Raw genomic sequence first — 13,436 nt, 5'->3', positions numbered from 1 at the left:
AACACATGGCTACTTCTGACATGAACTGGGACTAGCGTGTGCTAGGAAGCGAAATCTGAGGGTCTTTACTGCTCGAAGATGCAGGGTTGGGACCTCTCAGCCTTTGCCTTCTTCAACGGTTGTCAACTGTTTCATCCCAAAAAGTAGCACGAGTGGTTGAAGCCGAAGTCATCAAACTCATCTTGTTTCTCCTCCTCCGCTGCTTGGACCAGCAATAAATACCGTATTTTAGTACTGGTGATAGTGACCCCGTCGGGAAGGATTTCCTTTCCTTTTCCTTATACGCTAGCTACAGGCAATGATTTCTGACAGAAGATCTTGAACTCTGTCAGAAGATGCTTCCCCTAACACGGCCTGGGCTGGGAATCATTCCCTAGGTGGTTTCCTTCATCTCGTGTTGTGTGGAATGGTGTTTCCCCAGAGAAAGTGGCGCTTTAACCTATCTGCAAGCTGCAGACAGCTCCTGGAGTGGAAGGTCAGACAGGAAAGTAACATCTGCAAAAGTAACGTTTTTCCTCCAGTGGCTCCTAGAAAGACTTCAGCAGGGTTACCTAAAGATACCCAGAACATTTCCACATCAAACAGGGAACAAGGGTGGACGTTTCTACCCAGGGTAGCCGGGATGATTTCCTTCTCGCAGTTGTCACAAGGCAATAAGCAGGAAGTTTCATGCAAGCTCCGTTAAGAGAGGCACGGCAAAAAAAGAAGCGGTGGGAAGTGCTGCCGCTGCCTGTTGTCTGGCCGGGATCCCTCGCCGCTTCTCTCTCCGGCACCGTTTACCCCCCCGGGGGAACACTTAGAAACTGAAAGGGGTGTCAGCGAGAGCAAGCGGAGGAGGAGTGGCGCGGAAGGGACCAGTGCCGCTTGGAGGCACCTATGGGGGCTTAAGCTAGCAACGGCGGGGGGGCCCCTCTCCCCCTGCCGCCCACCCCGGCCGTGGGCGGGCTCGAACCCGCGGCCCCGCGGCCCCGCGGCGCGGCGCGGCGCCCCCGCAGTCCTCGGCCGTCCGCGAGGCTGCACGGAGGCGGCCGCCGCGCGCCGCCCGCCCGCCGCCCGCCGCCGCGGAGGGGCCGCGGCCCCGGCTGCAGGTAAGGGGCGCTGGGCGCGGGGAACGCGGCACCCTCCCCGCCGGGAGCCTGTCCCCAGCACGGCCCCCTGCCGGGGGGCAGCGCTCTCGCCTTCCCTCCTCCTTCCTCCCCCGCTGGTCAGCTGTTTTCGAAACCCGCTAGTTTTCCCTCTCTGAGGTACGATGAAGACGCGTTCTGCCGGATTGAAATACCACAGAATAACTCGCATGGCCGCTAACGAAATAAATCGAACCTGAGAAGCGAGTTCACCCCCCAAAAGCCTGCAAGAACTTGGTTTTTTAAAGGGAAGGGCATGCGGAGAAACTTCTCCCAGAAAGATTACTGAAGAGTCACCTTCCATTTTTTCCCCCAACTCCCTATCAAATCTGCACATCTCACCTCAGGCGCGTATGCAGATCGACAGTGTGCCAGTACTTAAAAAGGCGTACAATATTTGAATGAAAATAGATCATGTTGATTAAACCTGTTGTTGGGCGTCAAGTCACGATGAAAGGAAATACTTGAATTAAATGAAATGATTTTATTTCTCCAGCAGGCTTTTTTTCTAATTATAAAAAAAAATACCTGCCTATATACATAATTTCAATGTCTATTCAAACTTTATAAACGGGGTTCTTACAGGTTGGTCGTCGTCATGACACAACTGCAGGTAATTCTAATGACTGTCATAGAATAAAGCTAAAGCAGTATGTACTTAAAGAAAAGGAAGATCCTCAAACAGTCACACACTTACCACATGGGAAGATTAGGTAAATATATATTACTGAAAAAAAATCTGAAATACATGTTTTATTGAAAAATGCCACATACTTTCAAAACCCCTCCTGTGATTTCCTCTTAGACTGAATTCCTGCTAACTTTGAGCTTAGTTCCACAGCTCGGTCAGAATAAATCCTCTGAATTCAGCCTTGGCAGGTACAAAAGTGTGCGGCTGAGCCCAGGACACTGAACTTTGACAACATTCACATTTTTATGCGGCTGTACAATTGAAAGCATTTCTTCCTGTGGTTATCGTTTGCCGATATATGTGTTTCTACTGAGTAATTTTAATTACATTAATTCATGCCAGTTCATTTCAAATGCAAAAGCTTCCTGGATTGTAAAAACAACCTAAACTGCTTTGAAAGCTGATTTTCTCCTTCCTAGTCTTTCATCCTGTTGCACTGCTCAGAATGGTTAGTTCGTAAATCTCTTGGTTACGGGACACATACCAATTTAGCAAGGAATTACAGACCTTAGACTCCAACTGACAAGTACTTGGTGCCTAAGTGTCTCAAGAAAAATAATACTTTCTCTGGAGGTTTACATGCATGCATAAGAAGAGTGAAACCAGGAAAAATCCATGGTTCAAATTCATAGTTTGCATGGAAAACAAGGCATCACTGGGGTATATTCCCTCCCTTCTTCCCCTTCCCCCACTAAACAAACAAGCCTTTGCAATTGCAAACAAAATTAATTGCAAACCAAGGGGCTGATTCTGTCATGAATCTGAGGCACACTGCGAAACATTCGAGGAGAGAAGATGGATATGATTAAGGCTAATCTGCTACTGCAGGGCTCTTATTTTTCACTCACAGCCTCGGGCGTGTTGTTCAGTGATACGTAGTGAGATGTCCCTCATTCTCCCGTGCCAGAGGCTGCATGGAGGGAAGCTGCAGGCAGATTAGTTGGGTCCTGGATAGTTTCTACAACATTGAGAATGCCTGAGCAAAGCTCATGGACATCAGGGTCTATGTGGGGAGACTCTCCTCCAGGTTAAGAGCTAGAAGATGCTAGCTCTGTTAAACTTTCATGAGGAACAATAATTGAAGCTGGCATGAGAAAGATGTGATTTCACTTGTCTTTTCAAATCAAGTTGTTACTTTCTTAATCTGAACCAACACATTCTGTCCAACTTCCTGGATTTTAAGTTATTTATATCAGTCATATCTATTTTGATAGTGCCCAAACAAAACTGTGGCTCCATTTTGCTTTCGGCTATAGAAACAAGTTAGCCTGGTCTGTGTAACTAGTGAAGTACAGTATCAATGCTGCAGGAGCACCGTATCTGCTTTCAACCTACACTTGCGGGTGCCCCTTAGAAACTTGGTGACCTAAAGCGCTCACCCAGGCAGCTGTCAGATCTCAGCTGGGAGGTGGGAGACCACCCAGCCACCCGTGTTGGCCACATGAAAGCTGTTTGCTCCTTCCTTCAAGGTCAAAACCTTTATTAAAGTGCCTTTGAGGTTTCATTCATCATTTGCAGCCTCTGAAGGTTGCCTACCTCTTTGACTGGACTCAGAACACGCATTCTTTAAACTGCATAAAACCTGAGCACCTCTCTGCTCTTTGCTGCTCTGGTGTAGCCACATGGGTGGGCTGCAACTTGTGACTGTCACAGACTAGTGTGTAGAAGGTGATCCCTGACTGTCTGTGGAACTGGGTGTGGGAGGGCCTTCCAGTGTTGATGTGCACCTTAAAAAGCCAGTAAAGGTCTCAGATTTGAGAGACATGTAGGTTGGTACAAGAGGACTCTTAAAACACTTGCAGATGTATGTAAGAAGTTCAACCGCACAGATAGCGGAACTGGCCTGTACAGGGCAAAAGATTTAAGTAAAAAAATTCAACCATCAACAAGCCCACAAACTTCTGATTAACTTGGATAATTACAAATGGCACTAATCTTCAACCATGACTCAAACACTACTGGTCTGCTGGAGTTTTGAGGGCCAGCTATCTAAAAGCATATTTAGGGACAAGATAAAGATAAGTTACTTAATCCATGGCCTTTTTTTTAACTAGAAAATAGACTGTGTGACACTTTCTATAGATTTTTCAATAGATACAAGCAGAGCTTGTAATGAGTGCTATATTTAAGCAGTCACATGAACACACTCATTTATTAAAACATATTCTGTGAACGTTCATTACTACATCAATTTCTATACACTGTTGAAACATTTCAGTTCAGTGTTACGCTGGTTGGAAGTAGGACATCTGATACTTGTTCCATGAACGTAACTCCTAGAATTGTATTGCCATCCTAAACACCCAGTTGTTACAAATCTGAAATTCATTTTCCAGGAAAACATTAACAACGTCTCTGCCAGTTAACTTATTTCCCAGCTAACCCAAGATACATACTAACCTATTTAAAATGCACAGAATGATAACAACAACAGATAAACATGCAAAATAATCCTATCATAGGTTATGTAAGTTACTCTAAGGCTTTGATGTTTATGAAATTGATAGTGCAGATAACTTGGTGAGAAATACAGACCTCAATCTAGAACAGCAAATGTCTAATAATTAGACAGTATTCACTACTTAATACTGTATTAGCAGCATACTGCTAGTCGTTACTGCTTTTGCGTAGTATCCTTTCACTGGTACAAACAAAAAAAATTTAAGATGGCTGCAACAATGGATTTCTTTGACCTAGCTTATGACCTTCCAGGGTATTTTGAGGATAGTGAATTTATATGTTAACTTGTGTATTATTCAGGATATTGAAATATGTCACAGAGTTGTTGCTGATACAGTCTGAAACCTTGCCATGCTAATTTATTTATTTTAATAAACAAACTTGTTTGTCATACAGATTTATTCAGGATCACTTTAAAGACTCTCATATAATGCCCTATACATATATAAGTATGTTTAATTGTGAAGTTTTGCTTACAGCTCGTTTTGCTACACTAGAGAAGCAGATTTTAATTTCTGGTGAACTTTAAATTCATTCTACTTATTTTAACAATATGACTTTCTGCTGTTGAACAATATCTTTGACAAAAACACCTTAGAGCACTACACTTGAGAAAGCTGTTGTACAGATTGGAACAACTTCCCAAGTGTTTTGGTGAGAAAGTGAAATTTTCAGCTACTATTTGTATTACCTGGCAGATGCGACAACTGTATTGATCAGAACATCAGAGCGTAACTAGAATCCAGTATTTCACTTTAAACTATTGGTAGATATATCAACAGTAGAAAGTTAACACCCATCCAATTGCTAACATAGCACTGTCACCACAGATGGCCCCTGTACTGCCTGTCTCTGCAAAGAAAACACGACAAGACAGCTACTTTCCATGGACCAAGTAAATCTAACTTTGCTTTCTTGCCCCAGGAGACTTTGCATGGTTTACATCCGTGCTAGGCAAGATCAGATGTGCCTAGGGTTTAGAAACAAGCTAGCTGGTATGCCAAGAGCCAGCTTGTCAGCCAAATAAGAGGGTGCCCCTTAGAATAGGATGCAGACACATGCATTGGTCCACTTTCATCAGTCAGTTCCCCAGTTAGACCCGGAGTTTTGCTGCTGCTGGGTTTTGTTCCTTCCTTCTAATTTGCCCCATGAAAAAAAAAATCTCTTCCTACATTTCACTCAAGCTGCACTCTGCAGTATTAATTGATCTTAACATGAAAAATAATCTTAATGCGTGAAAATTTTGCATTTTCTTCTCTTTCATGATCTATTTTAGAGAGACTTAAAAAGTATCATAAACCCGGGCCTATCATAGACATGCATCCAGATTAATACAAAGACGGCATGCCACTTTATTCCACAAAGTGCTGTCTGTCAGTGACTACTGTCAATCAGTTGTGTGCAGTTGCCTTTTCCAAATGATGAGCAAAAGTTACTCACTGTCCCTTTATTTTCACTTGTTGCTTCTGCACAGCTGAAAGGAGATAAAAAAAAAAATTATTTCCTATGCAACTTGGAAATAAGAAGAGTAAGGAAGACTGCCCAGAAGAACTGGAGAAGCCAGTGAAGATGGCAGTATAGTGTCAGGTGCCAATTTGCTAAAAGCAAGGGCAGGCATGAAGAATGAATAAAGAATCTGGAACTCACAGTGGCATTCTGGGGCCATATCCCATAGGAGTTTTTCCTTTTTATCTCTCTGCCCCTCTACTTCGGAATCTTATCTTGTGACTGCCTTCCATATATCCACTCCCTTTCTCCCACCGAGTCTTCAGTATTTTCAGCTTTCCATCATTTTCCCTCCAGTTGGTTCATATTGATCTAAGCACCAGAGGATGGAGTAAAGAGTATATATAGACTCATTGGCTATGCTGCAGTTGTAGTGGACAAGGCAAGTAGGACCATGCAGAGGAAGGGAGGTAGTTATACTTCGGCACTCTGGCTGAATCCCTCCTGAATTTCTAGCTGCTTTTCAGTCAAGCACTTAAAGGCACTGTCATTCAACAGTTTGGATTCAGCAGTCAAATGCAACTGCAGTGCTAATTCTGCTTATACTATCTATAAAACCACTCCTGACTTTTTTATTTTAAGGTAATTCTACATGCAGTTTTAGATGCTTGCAACAGCAGCCATGGGAATTCAGGCATATGGCCACTACCATATGACAAAGTGTCTTTAATAATTTTTAGTCTTTTCCACATGTCTACTTGTGGATAAGATACTTCAGTATAACAGGCATTTCATGCTTTGATTCATTCAAACAAAATCCACTTCCAGTGACATTTTAAGATACTGCTACTACCTCTGCCAGCATTCTGCCTCATCCCATTTCAGTCCTGGAGGTTTGTGAAACTTGCATAATTCACTTTTCCTCTCATACTGAAGATAATAAATACAAAATTCCCAGGAGAAATGCCAAAACATTAGATACTATTTTACAGTCCTAATCTGATCTGATCCAAAGTAGAAAGTGTTGTTGTCTCATCATATGGGAAACTGGGGCAGATATTTGTTACCTTCATCTCAGTTACTTAATGGTATGTTTAGAACATGAAGATGTGTCAATATATGCACAATAATCTGGACAGCATGTAGTCTTGTCTGGTAAAACCAAACGGCTCAGTATTCAATGCAGACAACAGGTTATGTATATTTTTCTAGGCTCTTTATGAGTCCTGCTGAACTAGTTTTAAATACCAATAGTTAATAAGGTCTACATACGCAGGAAGGAATCCTACTGTCAGTGTATAGCATTTGATAAAGAAATGCATGACAGACGAAAGGTCCAGATGTGCAAACATGCCAAGAGGCAGGCTTTTCAATGGAACAAACCAGCTCAGTAAGGCCCATAAAAAAAGCCAGCAGAGAAAACATGTGTGTGCATGCAAGCGTGTATGCACATGCAGCAGTAATTTATATATGCAGCTTAAGTATTATCTGTGAAACTGCTTAAGACTTCCATAGCTACCCAATTCTATTCCTTGGCTGGCATGCAGCGTCCCTTTGCAGTGACGGGCTGCCAGCTGACGAGGCAATTAGATCTCCTGATTAGTATTTCTTATACAGATAGAAAAGATCCTCTCTTTCCTGTTATTTCCATGCTCTCACTTCCCGAGCATACAAAATAAATCCCTGTACCATAGAATGGATTTGACATTTTATGTATTAAAGACTAAAATTCTCCATGCCATCCCCCCGTAAAATTGCTAAATTGGTTGTTGGTTAAGGTCTGAAGGTAAACCAGTTGCTTTAGAAAGAGATTAGTAATCAACCCATTCATTTTGATCTTCAGTACTGTAAAAACTAAAACCAAATAAGTACAGAAATATCCATAGGTTTCCTTAATCTGTTTATAAAGGATCTTCAGACACATTAGGAGCTCATAGTAGCAATTCAAAAGCTAAATATAAAAGAAGCTTTATGAAGTACTTATAAAGTCGGTAAGAGGTTTTCTGGGAAACCAGAAAGATAATACTTATTTTTAGCGTATTTTCCTGTGAGATAAAGATAGTAAATGTAGAATGTGTCCATCCAAACCCAAAATGAGATACGCAAAAGAGATCCCACGACATGCACCAGGAGTGTTAGAGAATCAACATTTAGAGAACAATGTTCTGACAACACCATCTGCTCATTTGTGCTGTATCTTCCTATTACAGGCTCTTCTAATGTCTCATGCATGATTTTCTGTGGAAGTCAGTAGGAGTATATGATTTATTTTGACATTAATATTTACCAGGCTGGTGTATGCTTAAAGTATCCAAGATGCTGAGAATTTTTGCTTGTTTAAAAAGCCATTGAAATGGCTTTCATTTTTCTTTGGAGACATTAACAACTTATTTTGTCACTTCACCAGTTACATACAAGTCAGATACCATTCACACTGCATTAATTTAAGTAAATACCACTAGTGTTGCTTTTACTAGAGCTACAGACTGAAAGAAAAATTGCTTTGGGGTAAAAAAAGTTTGCTAGCCTTTTGCTTTGGTCACTAAAGGATTGTGAAACAAAGCTTCAAGTTGTGAAGCTTCAAATTCTTTACTGTTAATAATTTATTGTGAAATTAAAGTGAGACTCCTGCAAAATTAATTCTGAACATTGAAAATAGTATTGTCTGATAGTCCCTTCCTAAAACCTACAACAGATACTTAATTTGTATTTATTAACATTTAACAGTTGTCTTGCAGATTCTGGGTAGGTATTCCTGTCATGTAGGTTTTTTTTTTTTAAGTTTTGAAGCAAGTCTTACAAATAAGATTTCAGTGCTTTGATGAAATATAGCAAAAGCTTGCACAGTCCATGAATTTCAAATCTTTTGCATGACTGCATTAAACTATTGATTGATACTCTCTTCATCCAGAAATGGATTACAGAGCTGACAGATTACTTGAAATAACCATTATGGATGTGAATCATACTGACAAAAGCAAAGAAATCCCATTCAGAAGAAAACATCTTGCCTCAGCCAAACATTTTGATGAATGTGGATGGTTATATAGGATTATTTATATATAGTCACAGGATCTTTTTTTAATAGCTGGAGGTAGAAACATATAATTTCAATTTTCCTCATTAACAAAAAGCTTACCAAAGATATCATAGAGCAAGCAGAGATGTTGCTCTTAAACAGCTCTGTGCTCTAAGACGGGGTAGTGTATTTTCCATTCAGAGGAGTGCTCTGATATGCCATGAATGCACTCATTTACAAGCATGAATAGCAAAGACAAAACTCAGTGTTTATGATTTTCCTGCACATGATCACATTATTTTTCAAAACAATTACTTTTCCTAATATTTAAAGGACAGATGCAAAAATGAAGCAGGTGTAGTATACTGGAATGGAACTTCTATTGGTAAGTTAAATTATTGTTGACACCATGTCTTTTTTGAAGTTTTGAGGTTTTTTTATTGTTATAGGTATTTACAAATACATTTATAGCAGCACCTATTCAAGATACAGTATCTTCAGTGTTGAAAACCTTGTGAAATTTGTATATTTGAAATGCAAATGTGTTGTAAAACATTACCTCTGCACTTTTTTTTTTTTTTTTAGGAACTGCAAGAACTTTTGAAACCACATCTGACAATGTGCAGTCTTAAATGCTGCAGTCTCAGAGCCCTTTTTCTATTGATGCTGTGTAGGTAAGAAATTTTTTCTAAGAATATTATTTCTTCAATGTATAATAATATCATTTGGTTTATAATCCATTTACTTATAATTAGAAATATATCTGACCAGGTAACAAAGCCAAATCTACTTGACAGTTGAATCTTGCCTTTTACAAAGATCAGCCAACCTGGATATTAATAACAGAAATACAGGACTGAACTCCTTCACAAAATCATCTCAGCTGCCTTGATTGAGTTACAGTTTTAACTGAGAAGTCTGATGGGAGGGAAAAAAGAAAGGAATTTAACTTAAGCAAATAATCCTTCAAACGAAGGATTATTATGAAGAGAGAGTGAATATCATATCAGATGCTTAGCAAATTTAGAAGGGCACATGGTCCTTGCCTGGAGCATGGTACCTTGCCCAAGGACAGAAGCACACAGTCCACCTAGATGTACTATAAGCTTGAGGTAGTAAAGTCATCATTGTGCATTCGTTACTAAAGGAGACTGTCTTAAAAAGAATTACCTGGTTAAAACATTGTCTTCCTATTCTCTGTTGATGAAATCGTGAAGTCTTTCAGAAAGCCGAGTTGTGTTAAGCTGGAAAGTGAAACTGATCCCTTCTGTGTACAAGTAATCCTGCTAACACTGCAGTTGCCATAGCAAAAAAACTTAAGATAGAAATGGAGCACTTAAAATATATTCCTTCTGCAAAAATGGGGAAAAAATGATTCTTTAAGTAATTCTAATAAGAAAACACACGCATGGACAGGTTAAACATTGCCACTACCACCTTTAACTGAAATACTTAAAGTGTCTTAGCCAATTCTCTGTACAGAATTGCCTAACCTATTCGGTCTCCCAGTAAATTCCTCAAGATAAGATTCTGCCTGAGCTTTAGTTCAAGTGGGTGTGCAAACACATGTTTAGATAAAGCCTCCGCTTGGTTGTGAGGGCAGGTGGAACAGTCCCCTGAAAGAGTTTAAAATATTTATCTCCACCACCTTCTCCAGTGCTATAAAGAGATCTTTGTCCAGAACACACACCTGCTCTAATTCCACCTTCCTTCCTTGTCAGCTGTGACTCGCCACACTATAATCACCAGATGATTCATAGCTTTGCAGTAATAAAACACTGCTAAGAGACCAACACAATTTCAGAAGCATCTAAGTAGCAAGGAGGCAAAATTCCCTGAGATGTTCAGCCTGTAGTATATAATTGCCTTCATTATTATCAGGTAGACCTTGTGAATCCTCTCTTACAGCTTCACGTGGCTAAGAGCATCCAGAAGCACAGACAGTTAATTCCTGTATAGTATCCATGGGAGTTATGTGCATGTACAGCACCTGTTTAGCTTGGACACAAGTGCACAGCATTGAGCTGATCCCATCATGTTGTACCCAAATCCAAACATGGGCTGAGAAGCGGCTCTGCCCCTTGGCTAGCTCACAGCCAAGATGATGCTTAGGTACTCAAAATGCCTTTTCCAGTGCACAAATCAGGGAGGTTGGGTCAAAGTGCTGTTTAAAACAAAAACTATTCGGCTTCACACTGAAAGAGAGAAGTATTTCTAAGCAATATCCAAGGACTGAAGCAAGCGCCAGGATTGCTCCCAAAGTGGCCCCTTAGATATCCCACTTGTATAAGCTCTGGCTAGTGCATGAAGAGGGTTTCCTCTACCGAGTACTTTATAATCAAAAAAACCCCATCGAAAACAAAACTAGCCCCCCGCACCGCCCCCCCCTTAAGTTTAGAGTCAGCCAGAGCTTCATCTTTCCTATCATATACAGAGGACACGATGTGTCACAAGGCACGTGCTAACAGCGTCACACCAGGCTACCAGACTCCACCTTATTTTCTAGTCCTCCCTTTCTGATTGACATCTCTTACCTTCACTTTCAGCACTTGACATCAAAATACCTTATGATCACATCATAGACACACATAATAAAATCGATATCCAGGGCGATGCCTGGATAGTCACTTTCCCAGAAATATTTTAAGAGGAGAAGTGAAAAAATTGAGGCAAATTTATCAATCAGTAGAATTTACACTTCAAATAATTATCAGGAATCAGCTTAAGTGAATAGATACTATTTGATCCCAAGAAAGGCTCCCATTTATTTCTGGAAGGGTGTTTTCAAATTAAAGAATGCTAGCCTGTGTTTATAGGGTCAGAAATGCAGAAAATTCTGTGGTTTTTTGTTGGTTTTTTTTTTTTTTTTTTTGGCTGAGTTCAACAGCACTTGCATTATTTATTTGCTCCTGTATCTGGTAAGTGGTAATGTAATGCTACTGCTTCAGCCTCACCAATTAACCAAAAACCTGTGACAGGACTGGCTGTTTTGAAGCAGAGAATTAATCAGTGTTGTAGGTGATTCTGCTGCAGTTTATCTACACAGACCATACAAAAGCTTGTATCCTTGAACACATCAGATATGAAACCAGAAGTACCACCTTTGTTTGCATCTAGAAACCCTTCACCTGTCAGTGGATTGCCTGAAAAAAAGCTTTTTTTTCCCCCAGCTTTTCCTGAGGGGGGTGTTTCAAAAGCTTGCTCAGACTGTGTTTGGCATTTTGTTTCTCCCTTCTCTCAGTTCTAAAGTGTTTCTGCCTCTTTCCTGATACATAACTTCTGACAAAAAGTAGCCAGGAAGAATATTCCCATACATGTGTCTAGACTATTTGTTTTAAGCAGTGATATATACTACTGTTCAGGGCAGATGTTCCCTTTTTCCCCCTCTGGTTACCCAATAGTGTTAAAACACTGACTTGAAAGTATCTTAAATAACAAGAGTTGTTATACCTTCCGGGTTTAGCCTAGCCTGTAAAAATACTAAGTTTGTGCCCTAAGAATGACTAAGGAAATTAAATAATTATAATTCAGCTTTTATAAAAGCAAGCATGGGTTATTGAACCTGAAGAGTTTAAAACATGTGTTATACATTGACAGCCCAGAACAGATAGATCTTTCTGGCTGTCAGATAAATATATATATTCAGTTTTCTCTTATAAAAGCCTATTCTCTCCCCTCAGTGGCTGGAACAGCTGTTTCAAGGCAATTCCATACTTAGATGCATGCCAGTGTATTTCAAATACATTAAGAAAATGGAGGAACTAAAACATAGGCAGCTAGTTAAATATGTTATATTTAGTTGTTAACTAAACTAAACTATATTGAGTTGTTAACTCAAATTCTGGGTAAAAGAGAAGCTTAGATGCAGATGTACATGCATAAGGGGAACAAGTCTCAGCTTTTATCCTTCACGGTCCCTGCGTAAGGTTATATGACAGAATAGAGGAATGTCTGCAGCTGTGAGCACACTCTTGCTTAGTGATGAATGGGGCACATGAATTTAGGAGCACTTTAAAGTAACAGAGCATCCTCCCTTAAAACCTAGATAAACAAAACCACCTAGGGCATGTAACATCTGCAGGTTCCTTGCCTTTCAACACTTGCAGACTGCTTCTGAGTATCCCCAAAGTTACCAGGAGGGTAACACCACGCACTCACCTTTAGGAGGCATCAGGTTCCTCACATACCTTGTTGGCTCACTAGGATACGACTTCTCAAAGATTGTATGGCAAAATAGCACACGAGGGACAGCACCCCCTTAATTCACAGCCTCAATTACTGCACAACAGCTTTCCCATGCCAATATGTATTGGTTTTGTGTGGCAAGGTTTTGGTAGCTGGGGGGGGGACGAGGGGGAGGTACAGGGGTGGCTTCTGTGAGAAACTGCTGGAAGTTTCCCGTGTCTGGCAGAGCTAACACCAGCCGGCTCTGAGACGGACCCGCTGCCGGCCAAGGCCAAGGCAATCAGCGATAGTGGTAACGCCTCTGTGATTACATTTTTAAGAAGTGAAAAAAAGTTGGGACGGACAGACAGAAAACGGCAGCTGGAGAAAGGAGTGAGAACATGTAAGAGAAACAAGCCTGCGGACACCAAGGTCAGTGAAGAAGGTGGGGGAGGAGATGCTCCAGGCACCTGAGCAGAGATTCCCCTGCAGCCCGTGGGGAAGACCCCGGTGAGGCAGGCTGTCCCCCTGC

The 13,436-nt window shown here is 40.9% G+C and overlaps 1 protein-coding gene across 2 annotated transcripts in view; it reads left to right on the top strand.

Annotated features, from left to right (window-relative positions):
* Positions 1-1,036: 1,036 nt before the first annotated feature.
* Positions 1,037-13,436, top strand: part of LOC126042691 (gamma-aminobutyric acid receptor subunit pi-like) — a 49,719-nt gene continuing 37,319 nt past the window's right edge. Inside the window, exons 1-2 of one of the 2 annotated variants that reach the window (XM_049810221.1) lie at positions 1,037-1,088; positions 9,326-9,410. In XM_049810221.1, coding sequence (XP_049666178.1) covers positions 9,373-9,410 — 38 coding nt within the window. In that variant the 5' untranslated portion in view covers positions 1,037-1,088; positions 9,326-9,372. Of the gene's footprint in view, positions 1,089-9,325; positions 9,415-13,436 lie in introns of both variants that reach the window. The other variant, XM_049810220.1, reaches the window with a different exon arrangement.

The sequence above is a fragment of the Accipiter gentilis genome, chromosome 9 (assembly GCF_929443795.1).
Source record: "Accipiter gentilis chromosome 9, bAccGen1.1, whole genome shotgun sequence".
Taxonomy (NCBI): domain Eukaryota; kingdom Metazoa; phylum Chordata; class Aves; order Accipitriformes; family Accipitridae; genus Astur; species Astur gentilis.
The sequence above is the reverse complement of the archived record's forward strand: the minus strand, read 5'-3'. Positions and strand labels throughout refer to the sequence as shown.